Source organism: Populus alba, chromosome 19 (assembly GCF_005239225.2).
Source record: "Populus alba chromosome 19, ASM523922v2, whole genome shotgun sequence".
Classification (NCBI taxonomy): Eukaryota; Viridiplantae; Streptophyta; class Magnoliopsida; order Malpighiales; family Salicaceae; genus Populus; species Populus alba.
Genome location: NC_133302.1, coordinates 13,511,372 through 13,528,609, shown reverse-complemented (window position 1 = coordinate 13,528,609; position 17,238 = coordinate 13,511,372). Strand labels below are relative to the sequence as shown.

The following is a 17,238-nucleotide window of genomic DNA, read 5'->3' as shown; positions in this document are numbered from 1 at the left end:
TAGTTTAATGGAATAATAAAAAATATTTTATATAAAATATTTTTTATTTCATGATGTAATATAAGTAATTAAATTTACAATATTTAAATTAAAAATCATTAGTATTAATATATATATATATATTAATTATTTTATAACCTCAATTTGAAAAGTATTTTTTTAACCAAACACATTAAACTACTTTTTCTTCAACCTCAATTTCAACCACAGTTTTAACCAAACACCTATTTTTTCAAACCAACCTCAACTAAAAATACTTTTTATAAAACAATTTTTTTCAAATCACAACCACAAAAGCTACCGCAATACTAAATACACCCTAAATATGAGAATCGAGGGTAGGTGGAGGAAAATCCAACCCAGAACCGGGTAAGAAATCAACATCATATATATTATCTTGAAATTAGCAATAGTAATAGATTCCTACAAATTTGTACTTGTTTATTGACTTTTTATGGAGAGAAGAAGATACCGTTTCGTTTCTAGTTCCTGTTTTTTTTTTCCCCACATAAGCACATAGAAAAAACTCTATTTGGTTAGAAAAATAGTTTTTTTATATACACTGTACAACACTCTATAATATATAATTGTATTTTAAATTTTATTTTTATAAAAAATAAAATAACTTGTTTTTAATTTATAAAATTATATTTTACATTTATTTTACATATAAAAAATACATCTCACAATAATTTTAACTAAACATATATTGTTTTTAAAATAACAACTAAAAATATTTTTTAACCAATTATAACTATTACAATTATAACAATTCCTAACACGTATTAAATGAGATATTTATTAATTGTTTTTTGAACTACTATAACAAGTTTTTCAGCTTAAATTGATAAGGATCCAGGATTCATTTTGGTTTGGTTTGCGTTTCTTAAAGAGAGACCTTCCATTTGATAAATTGTGACTTAAAAAAAATATTAATAGAACTGAGCTTCTATATGGGATTGTAGCGTGTTAAAATTTAATTTATTATATTTTTTAAATTTAATTTATTATTTTTTAATCGTTGGTTATGTTATGAAAAATTATTTTTGGATAATTATTTTTGGATATTTAATAGTATTATATAAAATAAGTTTAAAAATATTTTTTAATATTTGATTATGTTATGAAAAATAACTTATTAATATTTTTAAAATAATTTATTAAAACAACAATGAACAAATCTTACAAATTAAAAAGTTGAATGAAAATAAAATTGGAAAAAAATCTTATTTCATAAATTATCTTAAATAAAATAAATAATAATCAAAATAATAAAGATCAAATCTAATAAATAAAAAATTAAAAGATGATGAATTAAAATAATAATAATTACAATTTCATAAATTATTTCAAATAAAATAAGTAACAATAAAAAAAATAAGAACTAAATTTAATAGATAAAAACTTTTAATTAAAAAAATAATAAGAAAAAAACAAATAACAATCATAAAAATAAGGACCAAAATTAATATAAAAATCAAATTAAATCAAATTTAAAATGATGAAATTAAAAAAAAATATTCAAACAAAGTATATATCAATCAAAAGTTTGAGGACTAAATTTAATATAATCAACAAATAATATGATATTTCTAAATTTTTCACAGCTTCTAGAAAGTTTTTTCCGCCCAAAATATATATAATAAATAAATGAAAACACTTTTCTAAAAATCAAGTAATTTTTTTCTGACCAAAAAATATTTTTTATTGATCAACTTTTTTAATACCAAACAAACACAAAAAAATTTAAAAAATAATTTCTAAAAAATCACTTTCCAAACAAACAAACACCCCTCAAAAAAAAATTTTAGAATACTAACACTATAAATTCACTTTTAGTTAGACTCTTTATAATTTTCATCTTATCTTTTTGTATCTTTCTTTCTATTAAAAATTTATCATTAGATTAAGCATTAATTCATATATGTTTTATAATTTCTCTTATAAATTTATAAAATAAGTATTAATAATTATTTCTTGAATACTTTGAAATTTCTTCAATATCTCAATCACTTTCTCCAAGAAATCATAGCATTAGTTCTTGAGTTATTAGCACAATAATTTACCTTACCTCCTACAAATTTCATATGTAGCAAGATCTGACTAATGAAATACATACCTTTCGGCTTTACTCTTTTCTTACATAGGCGAAAGTCAATTTTGTTAAGAGAGAATAGAAGGGGAAAAAATAATTTATAGGCATAACAATAGATACTTCGGTTAGATTTTATATCATTTATATTCAAACTTTAATTCCTCAAACTATAAGGTATTGATTTTTAATACTCAAACTTCACCCAATCAGATTTCAAATATCTATAACTCGAATCCTTGTATTTTAATTCTCAACTTGACTAATTTCAAATATTTATAACCCAAATCCAAATGTAAATGTTATAATTTATAACAATTAACCTGATATTTACATATATATATATATATATATATATAAATTAAAGTTAATTATTTGTTTTTTTTTTTAATAAGTTAAAGTTCAGATGGGGTTTAGATCAGATAAATCAATATTCATACACAACTTAAAACCTAATATTTTAACCATTATCCAATCGTATCTAAAATTTTCTTACCTGGTATCCGTCGATTTAGTTGTCATCCCAAACTCCAATACCATCACAAGGGCACCACAAATAGCCACGTCGTCTCTCTCTCTGACAGTACACATCTTACCATAATAAAATTATTAATTAATGCATTTAAGAATATTACAAGCATCGTGTTTTACAATATTCATTGCAGAGCAACTTTACACTACTTTCAGCTTCTGTTTCACTTTCATGCACTGATTTGGTGAAAATCAAGCTAATGAGAATATGGCTTGGAAAACCCTGACCTCTGTTTCGGGCTTCAACTATCAGCCACTCTCCTGATGATAACAGTGGCATAATTGGCAATTGTTGCTTCTGGGGACTGCCGAAGTCTTCCAATCACCGGAAACAACTCAGATGAACGGAGGAATTGTCTGCAGGGCAGATGTGCACACATCTTTGCCAATGAAAAGAGAGCTATCTTTAATGGTGATTCATTCACAGCATCTCTCCTCATGGGGTTTAGGGCTACTGCTGAACAGTCAGCTACCAACTTTAGTAAAGCCTGAAGAAATAAAACCACCCATGTAAGTCAATGTACCACTGTTATCAACGGTGATATATATATATATATAAACATAAACTAGCAAATTTCTTTGTACTACATGAAATAACAAATCCAAATTCAAGTGAGGTCTAAGAGGTCCTTCGCAATGTTTACACTAAGAATTTCAAATGATTACTTTCCTTCAAAAAAAAGTAAGCAGTACAACTGTATGTATCCTGTAATTGTAACCAAACAGTGGAATAAGTGAGCATAAAATGGATTTATTTAAACCAAATTAACATTCGAGGCTCACGGTAAAAAAGCTTAAACTTGTATGGTATTTAAGTAAGCTTCCTCTATATAAAAATAAAAAGTAATGCATGTTTGATAAACCATACGATATATAATGCTGTTTGAAAACATGCAAATGCCGTAAATTATGAAATCTCTATTGCTGTAAAACTCAGTTCCGAATATCTCCAAACCTGCATGGCTCCTTTAGACACAATGTCATCACAAAGTTTGCTCGAGTTGCGAACAAGATTGCTTAAAGCACCAGCAGCATTTGCTTTAGTCTTGTCTTCCTCTGCTGACAGCAGCAAATTTGCTAGTTGAGGTATAGATCTTCTTAGCTCGTCATACAGCATGTCATTATGGTAGGCAGCATTTCCAATCTGGAGAGTATAACGCCACATTTATAATTACTATCATAATGTTTCTTCTTTATTTACACGAGTTTTACTTTTTCTTGAAAGTACACTAATCAATAGTGCCCAGCAAAATCTCAATGTAAAGATGCGCTTTCATTGCAACAAATTTAAAGGATAACAGAGCATTAGTAGCAGTTCTTACAGCAAAGCATGCAAATTTCCTAGTGCGTTTGTCTGGATCAGAACATCGATCAATGAGAAGACTTATGATGCGAGATCTTGCCTAGAAAATCAAATTAAACAGTGAGAAAGAGCAAATTAAACAGTAATTTCATTTATTTCTCACACAATTCCAAATAGATCTATGATCTGTACTTACCAACGAACCGTAGAAGTAGGGGCTGTGCCGACACATATTGCCTAGAGCACTGCAGGTTTTTGCACGAATATTGGGATCTTCATGTGTCAGAAACTTCTTCAAGAATTCCAATATAGAAGCCCCATTAATGTGTTCATAGAAACCTAAACCCTGCAAGCCCACAAAATCCAAGCTAATAAGACAGGATTTGAGCAGGGAATTTCTGTTTTTGACGTTACATATTACCCAGAACCCGTGACCTGACCTGAACATGCCAGAACAAAATATATAGGCTTTCTGTTGACCTTGCCAGAAACACGAATGTTCTTGCAGGTTACCAATAAGGACGAAAGGACATCTCGGTTTTAGACTCAATTTCTCGGTTATCTTTTTTTATTATTATTCCTCCAGGAACCCGCAGCCATTATTACCTTAATTGTTCTCGGATAATTTAAATACACCCTTGGTCTAACCTTACCTATTATATAACCTTTACAAATGCCGAAGGGCATTACGAAAGGAGCATACGGGGCTCTAATTTCTTTCTTGTAAGACAAAATGTAACTGTGAAGAAGAAAGGTGCACCAAAAGAAAGTAACGAGTAAATAAAGGCAGAATTTAAGATAAAATTAAGGGCAAGCCTAAAGAAGTGCCCAAGCTTCAGGGTAATCTCAAATAGATTCTCACATCACGTGGTAAAACAAATTATAGAAAGAAAAGTAGAGGTTTTGTGATTCTTTATATAGCTTAGTCTATTTTGTGAGTTTGTTATTATTGAAAATGAAGATCTTAGATAATTCACTGGTTTTTCATTAAAAATTAAAAATTATGTGAATTTCATGCTACTATTTAATAGTTTTGTTGACTAAAAGTGAACGAAAGATCTGATTGAGAATTCAGTAATACGTTGTGGACGTCATCAAGATGAAAAATATGTTAGGGACCTAATGGAGACCCTTAAACGTTGAGGACTTTTACGAGTTCGCCCTACAATTAACCTGTGCTCTAAATGCAGGCCAAAAATGAGATAGGAATAAAGAAACTAAAGGAATATAAAATTACAACAGCAGCTTGCAATCTGCCTGAGAACAAAGTCGATTATCCAGCAAGAACTTAAGTACTAGCCAAGAATCGCTTATAGGGTTTAGGATTGATAAGAAAGTGGAAATAACAAAAAACAAAATGAGGACAACGGAAAACGTTCAAATGAGCTAAACATTGGAAAGAGCTTAATATCCATCTTCTTTGAAAACGTTCACTAGAAGAGAAGCAACTTCTTAGATAGCTTCTCCAAAATTGGAACTTGGAAAACGAGAGTGACTACTATAGGAAGAGGACAACAATATACAACAAAATTGCAATAGAATAATGGCTAAGTGCCAGTTTGGAAAACATCAATTTTTGGACTTTTTTTTTAGCTTCCATGTTTGGTTATACTTAAAAGTTAATATCTCAGCTAATTTCACATGACTTTATAATTATTTTTAAAAGCTATAATTTATAGCTCTTAAAAAGCCACAGTCATAGCTAAAAACCATAATTTTCCAACAGATCCTAAAAATAGAACATAGCTTAAGTTGAAATAAAGTTTAGGGAGCATTTGATATAAGGATTCCTAGATATCCTTGTGGCATGTGATTTTTGCATTTGGTTGAAAATGAAAAGTATTTAGTGTTTACTTCATGTAATGAATCCATGAAGAATTTATACAAATTTATTATTTTACCCTTAAAACTTAATGTTTTTAATGTTCCATAACATTAAATTTTGACTTTATAGAATTATAACTACCAAAAAATAAAATAAAATATACCAACAAATTATTTAACATACGTATTATATTAATAATTACAGTGATATAATAAAACAAATAAAATAGTAAAAACAAGGGTATATAAGTCTAAAAGATATAAAATAAGGGAAACTAAGTAAAAAAAAAATAACACTCCCTCTAATATAGAATTTGAGGTTCCCCCTTTTAGAAGGGAACCAAATTCTCTAATTTCGAGGAAATGTAATGTCCTAGCAATGTTTCCCTTACATTTAACATTCCGTCCCTAAATAAACACAAGATATTGAATTGTTTGGTATAGGGAATCTAGGTCCCCATACAAAACACCAATAAGGCCCCAAAGAAATCTGTAGAATCCTAAAAGGTTTGATGAAATAACAAAAAGACAACTACAAAATATGCTAGCATCCTATTTTGTATTAGTTAAAGTACTAGATCCTTGTAAGAAAAGATTTCTATTCTTAAATAAAGCTACTTGACCTCTATGGAAATATTTTAAAAGGAGTATGTATATGTATATATATATATATACAAAAAGAATTATATAAAACCTCACCTCATCCATGCGTGCTAGATCGGAAACAATCATCAAAACATCAAGCAGGACCTCTCTCGGACTCATGTTTATCGAGCAATCTTTTCACCATGTTTGGATTTAACAAGCCTCTGCCTATTAATTGAATAGCAAAAGGTCGGTGGCCGATCATTTTGGCAAGAAATGCAACTGGCCTTCCCAGATCTTTCAACTCCATGTATTCTACGCAGCGAAGTATAATGCCAGGTAATCCCACCTGAAAAGTAGTAGAATGAGTATCGTTAATACTAGAGACGATTTTAGGACAGGTTATCTTACTTAAGGTAGAACACATGATAATAAAGATATGCCAATGCATGAAAATTGTCGGGCAAATTTGCTAAGAACTTTTAAAAAGCAATAAGAGTCTTAAGAGTTCTACGTATCGTATTGTCCACTTTCATCATAACATGGTAAAAAAAAACGTGCATTAAAAGGGCTCCTTCCATTTTAACCTCTAACCGGGAAGAACTGTGAAGGAAAAAGCTAACGGAAGATCTAACCTCTAGAAGTATTTTTAGATACTTTCCCATGTCTTCCTCAATTGCTTTAGCCATGTCCTTGTCTTCGATGAATATTTTTCCCCCAGGAGAACCCATGTTGAGAAGGAACCCGTTATTTACGGAAGCGGTAGCTGATGGCAAGCTAGGAGTATTTTGTACAGCAACAAAAGGAAAAGCTAAGATATCTATAACTGCATTTACAGCATCTCTGACACCATCCTTGCCTCCACCTGGCCCGCTCCAGCTTTTCACAAGCTTGAGATGCACATCTGAGATTAGTTCAGTGATATCCTTGACATGTTCACTCCTGAGTAAAATTTGACGAAAAAATCGGAGCTCCACCAGAAAGGCAGTGACATATTGAAGAAACTGCCCATACAACCCCAATGGGGGATAACCCGACTTGATCCTTTGTGCTATCAATTCCTTGATGAGAGGTAATTGAACGGTTGTTGCTTAACAAATCAATAAGAAGCAGAGGCATGCCACTTGCACATAACTGTTTTACAGCTAATGGACCTCCCCATTTTAGTCTGGATTCCAACAAGCCCACACAACCATCCCTAATGCCATGCCAATATGAGAGAATATTCATGTTGCGTGGACCTAATTCATTTCCTTCCACAGGTGAAATCTTGAGGTGTTCACAAAGCGTGGCACTTCGAGGAATCAAAGGCACCGCAATTTCTGAGATGGAAGATTCAACAGAAGCTCCACTTTCAAGAGATAGAATTGATGCGAGAGCCAGCATAGCCGATGCACAATGAGGTTGCAATGAAATTTTCATTTTGTCATCAAGAGAGAACTGATGGCCAATAATAGAAAGTCGGGACAGCTGATTCTTTGGAGAGGACGTCAACATAAACAAGGCTGAATTTCTTCCCGTTGACTTCAAACATTGAGCAATGATTGCAAGGAGAAGGCATGAATTTAAAACCACCGTGGAAGAATTCGCTAATTTACTCTTTAAGTTACTTGTTTCAGGATCTTTATTAGATGCACACCAAGATAAAATGGCGAATATTTCTGAAAGAATAGTTTTATCTCCTCCACCACTGACAACAGTTGTTACAGGAAGAGAACTAGGCAAGCCGCAAAGAACACCAGGAACCATAGCATTATGTAGACAGCATCTTGACAAGATCTGTAACATTTTAAAATGAGCACACTTTATGGCACCTATATGTAGAGCGACCATCGTCCAAGCATGATGTTAAGAAGTTATATTTGAGACCACTAACTTTTAAAAATCAGTTAACTTTTTGAGAATAATGTTGTAGAACAGAATAAACTGAAAAAGAAAGAAGAATAACAATGATGTAAGGGAAAAACACCTGAATACTAGCGGAGAGGGCTGGCTCTATACGTTGCTTAAGGCAATAGAAAATTGCCACCTGCACAGCTTTTGATCTCAAGAATGCTCTTGTCACTGCTTCAATGATTCTTGCTGAATCTGTTCCAACCAATGAACTTCGTTCCTGGTCCCGAATGTCAAGACAGGGTAAAGAATGACTTTGCAAAGAATTTAATGGAAATAAATAGAGATTCTCTTTCCTGAAAAGTGTTTCCACTGCATCTATCAATGACCACGTAGCCCTGCAAGCTTCACAGGCAGCACGCAACATGTTCAAAGAACCTGAAACGAGACTAGAGCCTGATGTTGCTAAGCAAAGAGATAAATTTTCAACTAATCCACATGTTTTTGCATGATCCAAAATCTGCTTCATCGCTTCATGCATTACAGGAGTAGGAGCTGCCTCAGAAGTCAGTGAAGTTGCTTTAAGACCATCATCTACAGCAGATAACATGGTTGCAATGCAAGCACAGGACTCTAACAGAACACTTCCCGAGTTTTCTTCATGGCCACCAACAATCTATATATTTTACTATGATAAGGGACTTGAAAATTAACACTTAAACTTGCAGAAGAATCAACAAAGAACATAATTACCTGTGAAAAAATTTCAGCTAAGGCAACCCAGTGCTTGAAATATGAAGTTGAAATGGCACTCCCAATATTGTCTAATTGTAGTTTTATTATAGAGAAACTCTGCAAAATTAAGAATTTAGAGTTGCCAACCAGCAATCATCAGAGAGTGGCAAGTTATAATGGAAACAGCATACAGTGATCTACAGCACTTGGATTTTCAATAATGAACACTATTCCAGAAATCAACAAAAAGAAATTTTCCAGAAAAAAACATCTTAGCATTTGCAATAACTTCAAAGGTCAGTTGGGAAAGAAGAGAAAATATCTGAGTGAAAGAAGAGAGTGGACTGCATTAATTAAACAAACAAGTGAAATAAAACCTTGTTACAATTTTTTGTTTGTATAAAAATTATATTACTTTATCATTTGGAACACCTTTATCAATAACTCAATTTTAAATATTACAAGAATATAAGGATGGCACATAACAGAATTAAAACTACTATAAGGCAGGAATAAATGAAGTCCTAATACCTTTGCTAATAAGTCACTAAGTTCAGAGGATTTCAAGCTGACTACATTGGCAGTGAAATTAAGAAGTTCACTAAGTATTTCATTAACTAGGCCACCAGTTGCACCAGCTGCAGCTAAGTTTGAAATAATTCTCAGTGACTGCCTTGTAGTAAGAACATCTTGATCCCTGCATGAGTTGAAAAAGCAAATTTCTCTCACAAATAAATTATTATATATGCTGCTTACCTAAATTCAGTCAACATCACAAGTGTCAGCTATTGAAAAAATGATTGCTATCTAGAGCACTAGATGAGGTAAAATAATTGTAGTAGAGCACCAAAAGAACCACCGCCCTGGTCCCCACAATATGATGTCTTCGTAAGGCATATCTTTGGTGTCAAATAACACCAACTTATTGCATCATCAGAAAAACCAGCAGTTTAACCTATGCCAAAGTCTGATTTGCATTTCAAAGTCTTGCTGTCTTTCCATGTCTTTGGAACACTCTACCAAATAGCAAGTGGTTACTTGTAGCAATCGTCCAATTCATACATTAAGTAATACTAAAATGATTAGAAACTAAATTCCTTATGGATGGGTTTAGACATCCCATTTTATCAGCTCATCCATTCTTTTATCCCATTTGTAATAAACAACTCAGGTAATGTGCTCTTACAGAGTTGTTGTCTTTGGTGATCATAGGTGTTTGTGTTCACATGGTAGAATCTCCAAAGAATTGGTTTCACATGCATGGATATCCTTAGGTACAGTTTGAGTGAAAAGTACTGAATTATTTCAGAGATCTCATATCTTCTTGGTGGATTTCGGTTATGAATATGAAAGCAGTTTTGGTTAAAGAGAGATGAAGTGAGAGACGCTCCAACAGTTCTTCCAGCAGAGGGTCATTATTTCATCTCCAAGGAAACTTCATTTTTCTGAAAGCTATTAGTGTCTGGATTATTATTAGAAAAGGTTATTTCTAGCATATTTTTCCTTCTTTTCCAGGTTTAGTACTGATTCTGCGTGCTGCTTAACATTCATCAACACAACATAGTTTCCAAACCATGTCACAGGACTTTGATGAGCACCATGCAAGGATAAATTAAGCAAAAAAAAAAATCATCATAGAATGAATCGATATTATTTTAAATTTTATCAAAAAAATTCTATGAAGCTTTAACTAATGCAATGTAACACGATGAAGTATTCCCTCATGCATGTGAATTTCAACTACTTCAAAATTAATTTAGATTTTATCAAAATATCTACAGAGCTTTAATGCAATGTAACCAGATGAAGTATTCCCCTATGCATGTGAATTTCAACTGCTCCCATATATTTTTCTCAGTCTTTTCCAGTAGCAAAGGAGGGCATGATGCTTCAATGCTATGAGCAAGCAACAATATTAGAATTTCTTTTACCAAAACCACAAACTACCAAGAGTAAAAATGTTTTAGTTGTATCTAATGCTTCCCACAAAAGGTAAGGTTGATCATGCAAGTAAAAGGATATTGAATTTCACCTCCAAGAATGCAGAGATTCTTTTGACCATTTTCTCAATGGTAGTAGAATAATCGTTAATGCTTCGTTATCCTGACCAATTATATTGGCACCTTTAACTGTAAGTGAATTGCTTTCCAATCTATCCAATATCTGATTGCCTGAAGAGTAATAACATGTCTCAAAATCAACATTGTCAAGTTAGAAAAAACTACAGGAATAACTTTCAGGTTCCAATCAGTAATAAAGAGATAGAATCACGGTTATACACAAAAGAAGCTATAAATATGATACAAATTTACATTTCATTTTTACATGTATGTGTGCATGAACAGTCATTAGCAAATTCTGAAAGACAGCTAGCTCTTGTTTTCAACCAAGGAGTATCCCTCATTTAGAAGAAAACAACTTCGCACAACCAAAAGATAACCACCAACAAAGCAGTGTGCATTCCTATGCATGCTGTCATATAAACATAATTCAAAACTAAAATACAATTTAACATTTTCATGAACAGGGGAAAACAAACGCAGGCTGACTGCAATGCTGCATGTACTAAAGAAGATTAGTAAAAGTTCAATAAGAACAAGAAATGAATGATCCAAGCACCATAATTTCCAGGTTTTTATGACACTTAAATGAGACAGAAATTCAGGCTTATCCATTTGATAACGATTTTATGATACAAGACATTACTGCAAGACTAGATAGAACAACAGAGAGCCTTCTTCTATAAATAACATTCTTTTTTCTACAGCATCAATGGAAAAACTGGACAGAAATTATGATAGCCACAAGTCTGTCTACCTGATTGTTTAACATCATTAGGACTTGCAAATCCAGGGAACTCCTCCTGTGGCGAGGAGCTGCCTGTGACTGCATTAGGACAATTTAAATCAGCATCACTGTGAGACTTCGGAGGATTACAGTTCTCAAGAGCAGCAACAGAATTGCTTCTACCTATAACAATAATTTATGATTATTTAGCGCATTGAAGGTTTCAAAACTGAAGAACTAGTGAAGGCTAAACCACCAGGATTTGAGGCAATCAAACCAGTTGATGCTTGCATATTATTTTCTTCACCCCTCCGTGCTGCATCACATTCTCTGGGTGCAGAAGTTGCAGCACACATTACCTGTAGATTCTTTTATCAGGTGCTAAAGTATTCCATATTCTACTGACAAGAATATCAGCAAAAAACATGTAATATATATGTATATACAACTGTAGAGAAAGATGAGTTTATGCAGCCTTTTTACTGGTAATATAAGTTTGTAGCAAGTTCTAGTCCTTAATTTGAATATTAAGAAAAACAAGGTGAAGAGAGAACGAAAATAATTGTGTGCGATCACATTACCCTGCCATCCAGCTCCTCTGAGGTTTCTTTAACAAATGGATGATCAAGAAGCATAGGCCAACTCAATCTATTTTGAGGCACCTTGTTGAGCAACCCCTTAAGAAAGCTTTTGAAATTCAGACTCATGTCATCAGGATATTTTACTGGATCCTGAGATTTTGTATATAACATTAGCTTCCACTATCATACACCATAGTTTCAGGCATGAACTAGGAGAAGCATTATTAACCTTCACAATATGACGGATGAGTGCATAAACTGAATTCGTATAAAATGGAGGCTGGCCAACAAATAATTCATACCTGTTGGGACCACAACAAACTAGTTTCAATTAAGGATGTATAGCAAAAATAGAAGACGAAAAAGAAAAAAAAAAAGATGCACCACTTCAGTAGACACAGGTTTTGTGATAGAAAATACTCTTCATGGTTGAAAGTTTTTAGCAAAACCCTGTATCTTTAAGTCGTATTTCAGTTTGGAACATTTATGTGAGGAATTTTATCAATATATATTTTTTCATGACATACCACTATGAATTCAGAAAATGTCTCAGAAAAACTGCCTCAAATTAAAATCCTTGCAGCATGAGATTTTGAAGAAAAAATTGCAACACTGATACCATTCAGATGACCACCAGAATCAAATTCAAAGATGACATGAGATCAACATCTAAATGAGAGCATGCAAGCACACACAAATACACAAAAAAAGGGATGCTGCACGTACAGGATAACTCCAAGGGACCATAAATCAGCACTGTGATTGTATGGTTGCTCTCGTACAAGTTCTGGAGCCATGTATAGTGGTGTGCCTGGGAATGATGAACAAAAGTGCAAGTGAAGTGTGGGATAAGAAGGAATCCTCAGAAGTGGTAAAACACCAGATCTTACCTTTTATGGATCGCAAAACCACAGTATTTGTGGACATAGCACGAGCGAAGCCAAAATCGCAAAGCTGTAACAGATTGAAAAAAAAAAACAGAGCATATAGGAATTCACCTCAAGATACATTGCCCTTTGAAAGCATGGCAAACGCTAAGTATCTGATATACAGTGGCATTTAAATGAAGCAACAGTAAGACATGATGTTACCATGAAAGACTCCCCTTGATAGGAAAAACAAAGCAAGACATTAAAAGAAAAGGTCACCAATACCTAAGTGGAAAATAAAACAAGAAAAAAATAATCTCTGACCTTCACAACTGAACCCGCACCAATAAGTATGTTTTGCGGCTTCATGTCCCGATGGATGATACGATTGGAATGCAAATAGTGAAGTGCTCTAACCTGAAGAGCAATTTAGCAATCAGTTTGAATCAAGAGAAGAAGGGGAAAATAAGGGGAGCTCAAGGAATTACCAGCTGTTTCGCAATCGCTTGAACCTGTTCTTCAGGAAGGGACTTGTCATCCTCTAGTACCTCAAATAGTTCACCCTGCACATCAACTAATCTTAGCTCTTGCCTAGTCTGAAAAGTAAAAATCCATAACAAATAGATGTTCGCTTGTTGTGATGGATAACGAACCTGCGCAAATTCCGTGACAACACAGAACTCTTGTGGGCTTTCAAAGGAATCAAGCATTTCAATAATATTTTCATGCTTCAGCTTTCTTAGAATCTGCACCCAGTAATAATAATAATAATAATCACAATGCACAATTTTATTTTTTCCAGATAATCACATTTCATATCATCAAAAAAAGAAAGGAGGGATCACCTCAATTTCCTGTCTCAAATTATGAATATCCTTGTCGCTTTTCCCATGTTTCATAATAAATTTCATCGCAACAGTCTATCATTTCATCATTAAAAAAAAGGGTAGGATAAAAATCAAGATTAATTAATAGTAGTGAAACACAGAAGGATTGAAGTAGCTACCTGGCCCGTGTACTTGCGCCTTCCTTTGTAAACTTTGCCAAACGAGCCTTCACCTACTAGCTCTATCACGTGATAGTTCTCAACTCCCATTTCCTTTTCTTTTTTCCTTTAATTACAAAAATATCAGAAATTGAGATTTCTTGTAAAACCCTCAATTTAGCCTACTGCAATATCGATGATTGATTTCAGTTCCTATAGTAATCAAGATATGGTGTTGATCAATGTTTAAGAAAAACTGTAGTGAAGAGATGAAGAGAGTACCTTAAGCGTCGCAGAAATGTAGTGAAATATCTGCAGATCTAAGAAGACAAACGAGAGGAGAGGGAGGGAGAGGGGGGGGGGGGGAGAGAGAGTTCTTTTGAAATAGGAAGAAAGAGAGACGAATGGTTGAATTCTCCCCGCTCATGTTTATTTCAATTTTAAACAATTCTTCTTACGCTCTGGTGGGTTAGCCCGCTTGGCAACAATTTTGTATATTATTTAGTTTATATTAGTCTCTTGATGAGCGCCTTGCTACAAGCCAAATCAAAAGAATCCTAATTGTAGAAAATGAATATGCAAGTATTGTAAATGTGTTTCTAATAAAACAAATTGAAAATTATATACATTAATAAATTAAAAAAAAAAGATTTGTCAATGTAAACTCAAAATTAAATTGTAAAAGTGGAAGATAAATGCATATTAAAATATATTAGCTTGCACTAGTAAGAGCTCTCGTTCTATTTTTCCTTTATTATATGACAATTGAATAATTTCTAACAAAATAACATCTTAAATATAATCCAATCTATTTAGTTATAACTAATTCTTATTAAACTTTAAGGGGAAAAAAAGAATAATAGTTTAGAAAAAATAACATTTATTAATATCAAAAACATTAAAATAATAGTTTAGAAAAATAACATTTATTAATATCAAAAACATTATTACAATGGAATTTGAAAATAAATTAAAAAAGTAAAAATTATTTGATAGAATAATAACATAAATATTATTTTAATTATACATTTTAATGGTTTTTTATATAAAAATAAAAATTCATAAATTGGTTGGGCGCTACTTAGCCTAAAAGGAGATGGCGAGGCATGTGTGGACTAGTAAGGGCAAGTCCATGCATTCGTCCTTATAGTATTTTTTGTTTTTCAAATTGGGTCATTCATTTTATTTTTTTTCAATAAAAAACAAAGCTAATAACGCATCATTTGTCGTGGCAACTATCAGAGGATAACGTGCCATCTTAAAAAATATGAAAACAAAAGGTGTAGTAGACAACATGTTGGTTGCTATAGAAATTTTCTAACCACCTTTGATGGTTTGAAAAATCAAGCAAAAGGGTTTTTGACCTTTAAAGCTCATTTTTACTATATATATAAAAAAAAAACTATGAAACACCTCGCAAACCTCTATGACTTCTTTTTAAACCCCAAAACAACCTAAAACCTCTTCAAAACTAAAGAATCAAAGGGATCTAAAATGATTTTTTGAGCACGAACCTAATTTTTTCAGTATTGTTAATGGAAACAACCACCATCAATGAACTCCTATTTCCAAGAGAAACCCATTGATATCAAGTTTTTGCTTTTTTAGAGTCTGAAATGTGGATGAACAAACATTTTTGCTCTGTATATTATTTTCCATCAACCTCTCTCTCTCATCTTTCAACCTTGAGGGTTGATAATGAACAAAATTAAGTTTTTAAGAATTTAAAAGATTGTAAAATAATGAAAAAGGAAAGTTTTAAACTAAAGATACCTTCTATATGTAAAGTTGTAACTGGCCACTTGGTTTTTTCATCTTTTACACTTTAGTCCTTTGACTCTCAATTGTAAATTATAAGAAATTGGTTTAATTGAGCAATAAATGGATACAATCGAAGAGAAAATAAGTTTGAGCACCAAAATAGAGTAAAAAGACAATGAATAATGATTGAATAGTGAAATGTGCCTTAGTGGTTTAGACTCTGTTTTATAATTTTATGATTTATGGATAAAGATATAATTTTTTTTTAAGCTTATATATTATTTTTGTAAAATTAATTTTAAAAAATGAGATTCGAATATTTGGTAGGTATCAGTCGAGCCAAATCAGCGGAGAAGATGAACAATGTATTTAAATACCGAGAATCGAGGATAGGTGGAGGAAAATCCAACCCAGAACCGGGTAAGAAATCAAGATCATATATATTATTATCTTGAAATTAGCAACAATAATAGATTCCTACAAATTTGTACTTGTTTATTGACTTTTTATGGAGAGAAGAAGATACTGTTTCGTTTCTAGTTCCTTTTTTTTTTTTTTTTTTCCACATAAGCACATAGAAAAAACTCTATTTGGTTAGAAAAATAGTTTTTTTTTTATACACTGTACAACACTCTATAATATATAATTGTATTTTAAATTTTATTTTTATAAAAAATAAAATAACTTGTTTTTGATTTATAAAATTATATTTTTCATTTATTTTACATGTAAAAAATACATCTCACAATAATTTTAACTAAACATATATTTTTTTTAACCTATTATAACTATTACAATTATAACAATTCCTAACACGTATTAAATGAGATATTTATTGATTGTCTTTTGAACTACTATAACAAGTTTTGCAACTTAAATCGATAAGGATCCATTTTGGTTTGGATTGCGTTTCTTAAAGAGAGACCTTCCATTTGATAAATTGTGACTTGAAAAAAAAATTAATGGAACTGAGCTTCTATGTGGGATTGTAGCGCGTTAAAATGTAATTTGATATATTTTTTAAATTTAATTTATTATATTTTTAATTGTTTTAATATGCTAATATCAAAAATAAATTATAAAAAAATAAAATATATTATTTTAATAATAAAAAAATACTTTAAAACACTCTCAACCACAGCATTAACCTCAAACTTCCCTCGAACAAGTATAATCTATTTAGTGGTCCTTTTACTCGCATAATTTTAAATAAAATAAGTAACAATAAAAAAATATATAGACAAAATTTAATAGATAAAAAATTTTAATAAAAAAAATAATAAGAAAAAAATAAATAACAATCATAAAAATAAAGACTAAAATTAATATAAAAATTAAATTAAATCAAATGT

General features: G+C 31.6%; 1 protein-coding gene across 1 annotated transcript; it reads right to left on the bottom strand.

Annotated features, from left to right (window-relative positions):
* Nucleotides 1-2,515: 2,515 nt before the first annotated feature.
* LOC118038730 (serine/threonine-protein kinase TIO-like) lies at nucleotides 2,516-14,575 on the bottom strand. The gene is given in 24 exon segments (XM_073406534.1): nucleotides 2,516-3,111; nucleotides 3,579-3,767; nucleotides 3,946-4,026; nucleotides 4,123-4,272; nucleotides 6,450-6,515; nucleotides 6,517-6,684; nucleotides 6,971-7,300; nucleotides 7,302-8,114; nucleotides 8,305-8,844; nucleotides 8,922-9,020; nucleotides 9,435-9,600; nucleotides 10,936-11,074; nucleotides 11,721-11,873; nucleotides 11,947-12,049; nucleotides 12,272-12,421; nucleotides 12,501-12,573; nucleotides 12,998-13,082; nucleotides 13,162-13,225; nucleotides 13,465-13,557; nucleotides 13,629-13,703; nucleotides 13,794-13,886; nucleotides 13,986-14,060; nucleotides 14,147-14,252; nucleotides 14,408-14,575. Coding segments are annotated over 23 exon segments (4,041 nt in total). The 5' UTR covers nucleotides 14,237-14,252; nucleotides 14,408-14,575; the 3' UTR covers nucleotides 2,516-2,865.
* Between the last annotated feature and the right edge of the window lie 2,663 nt (nucleotides 14,576-17,238).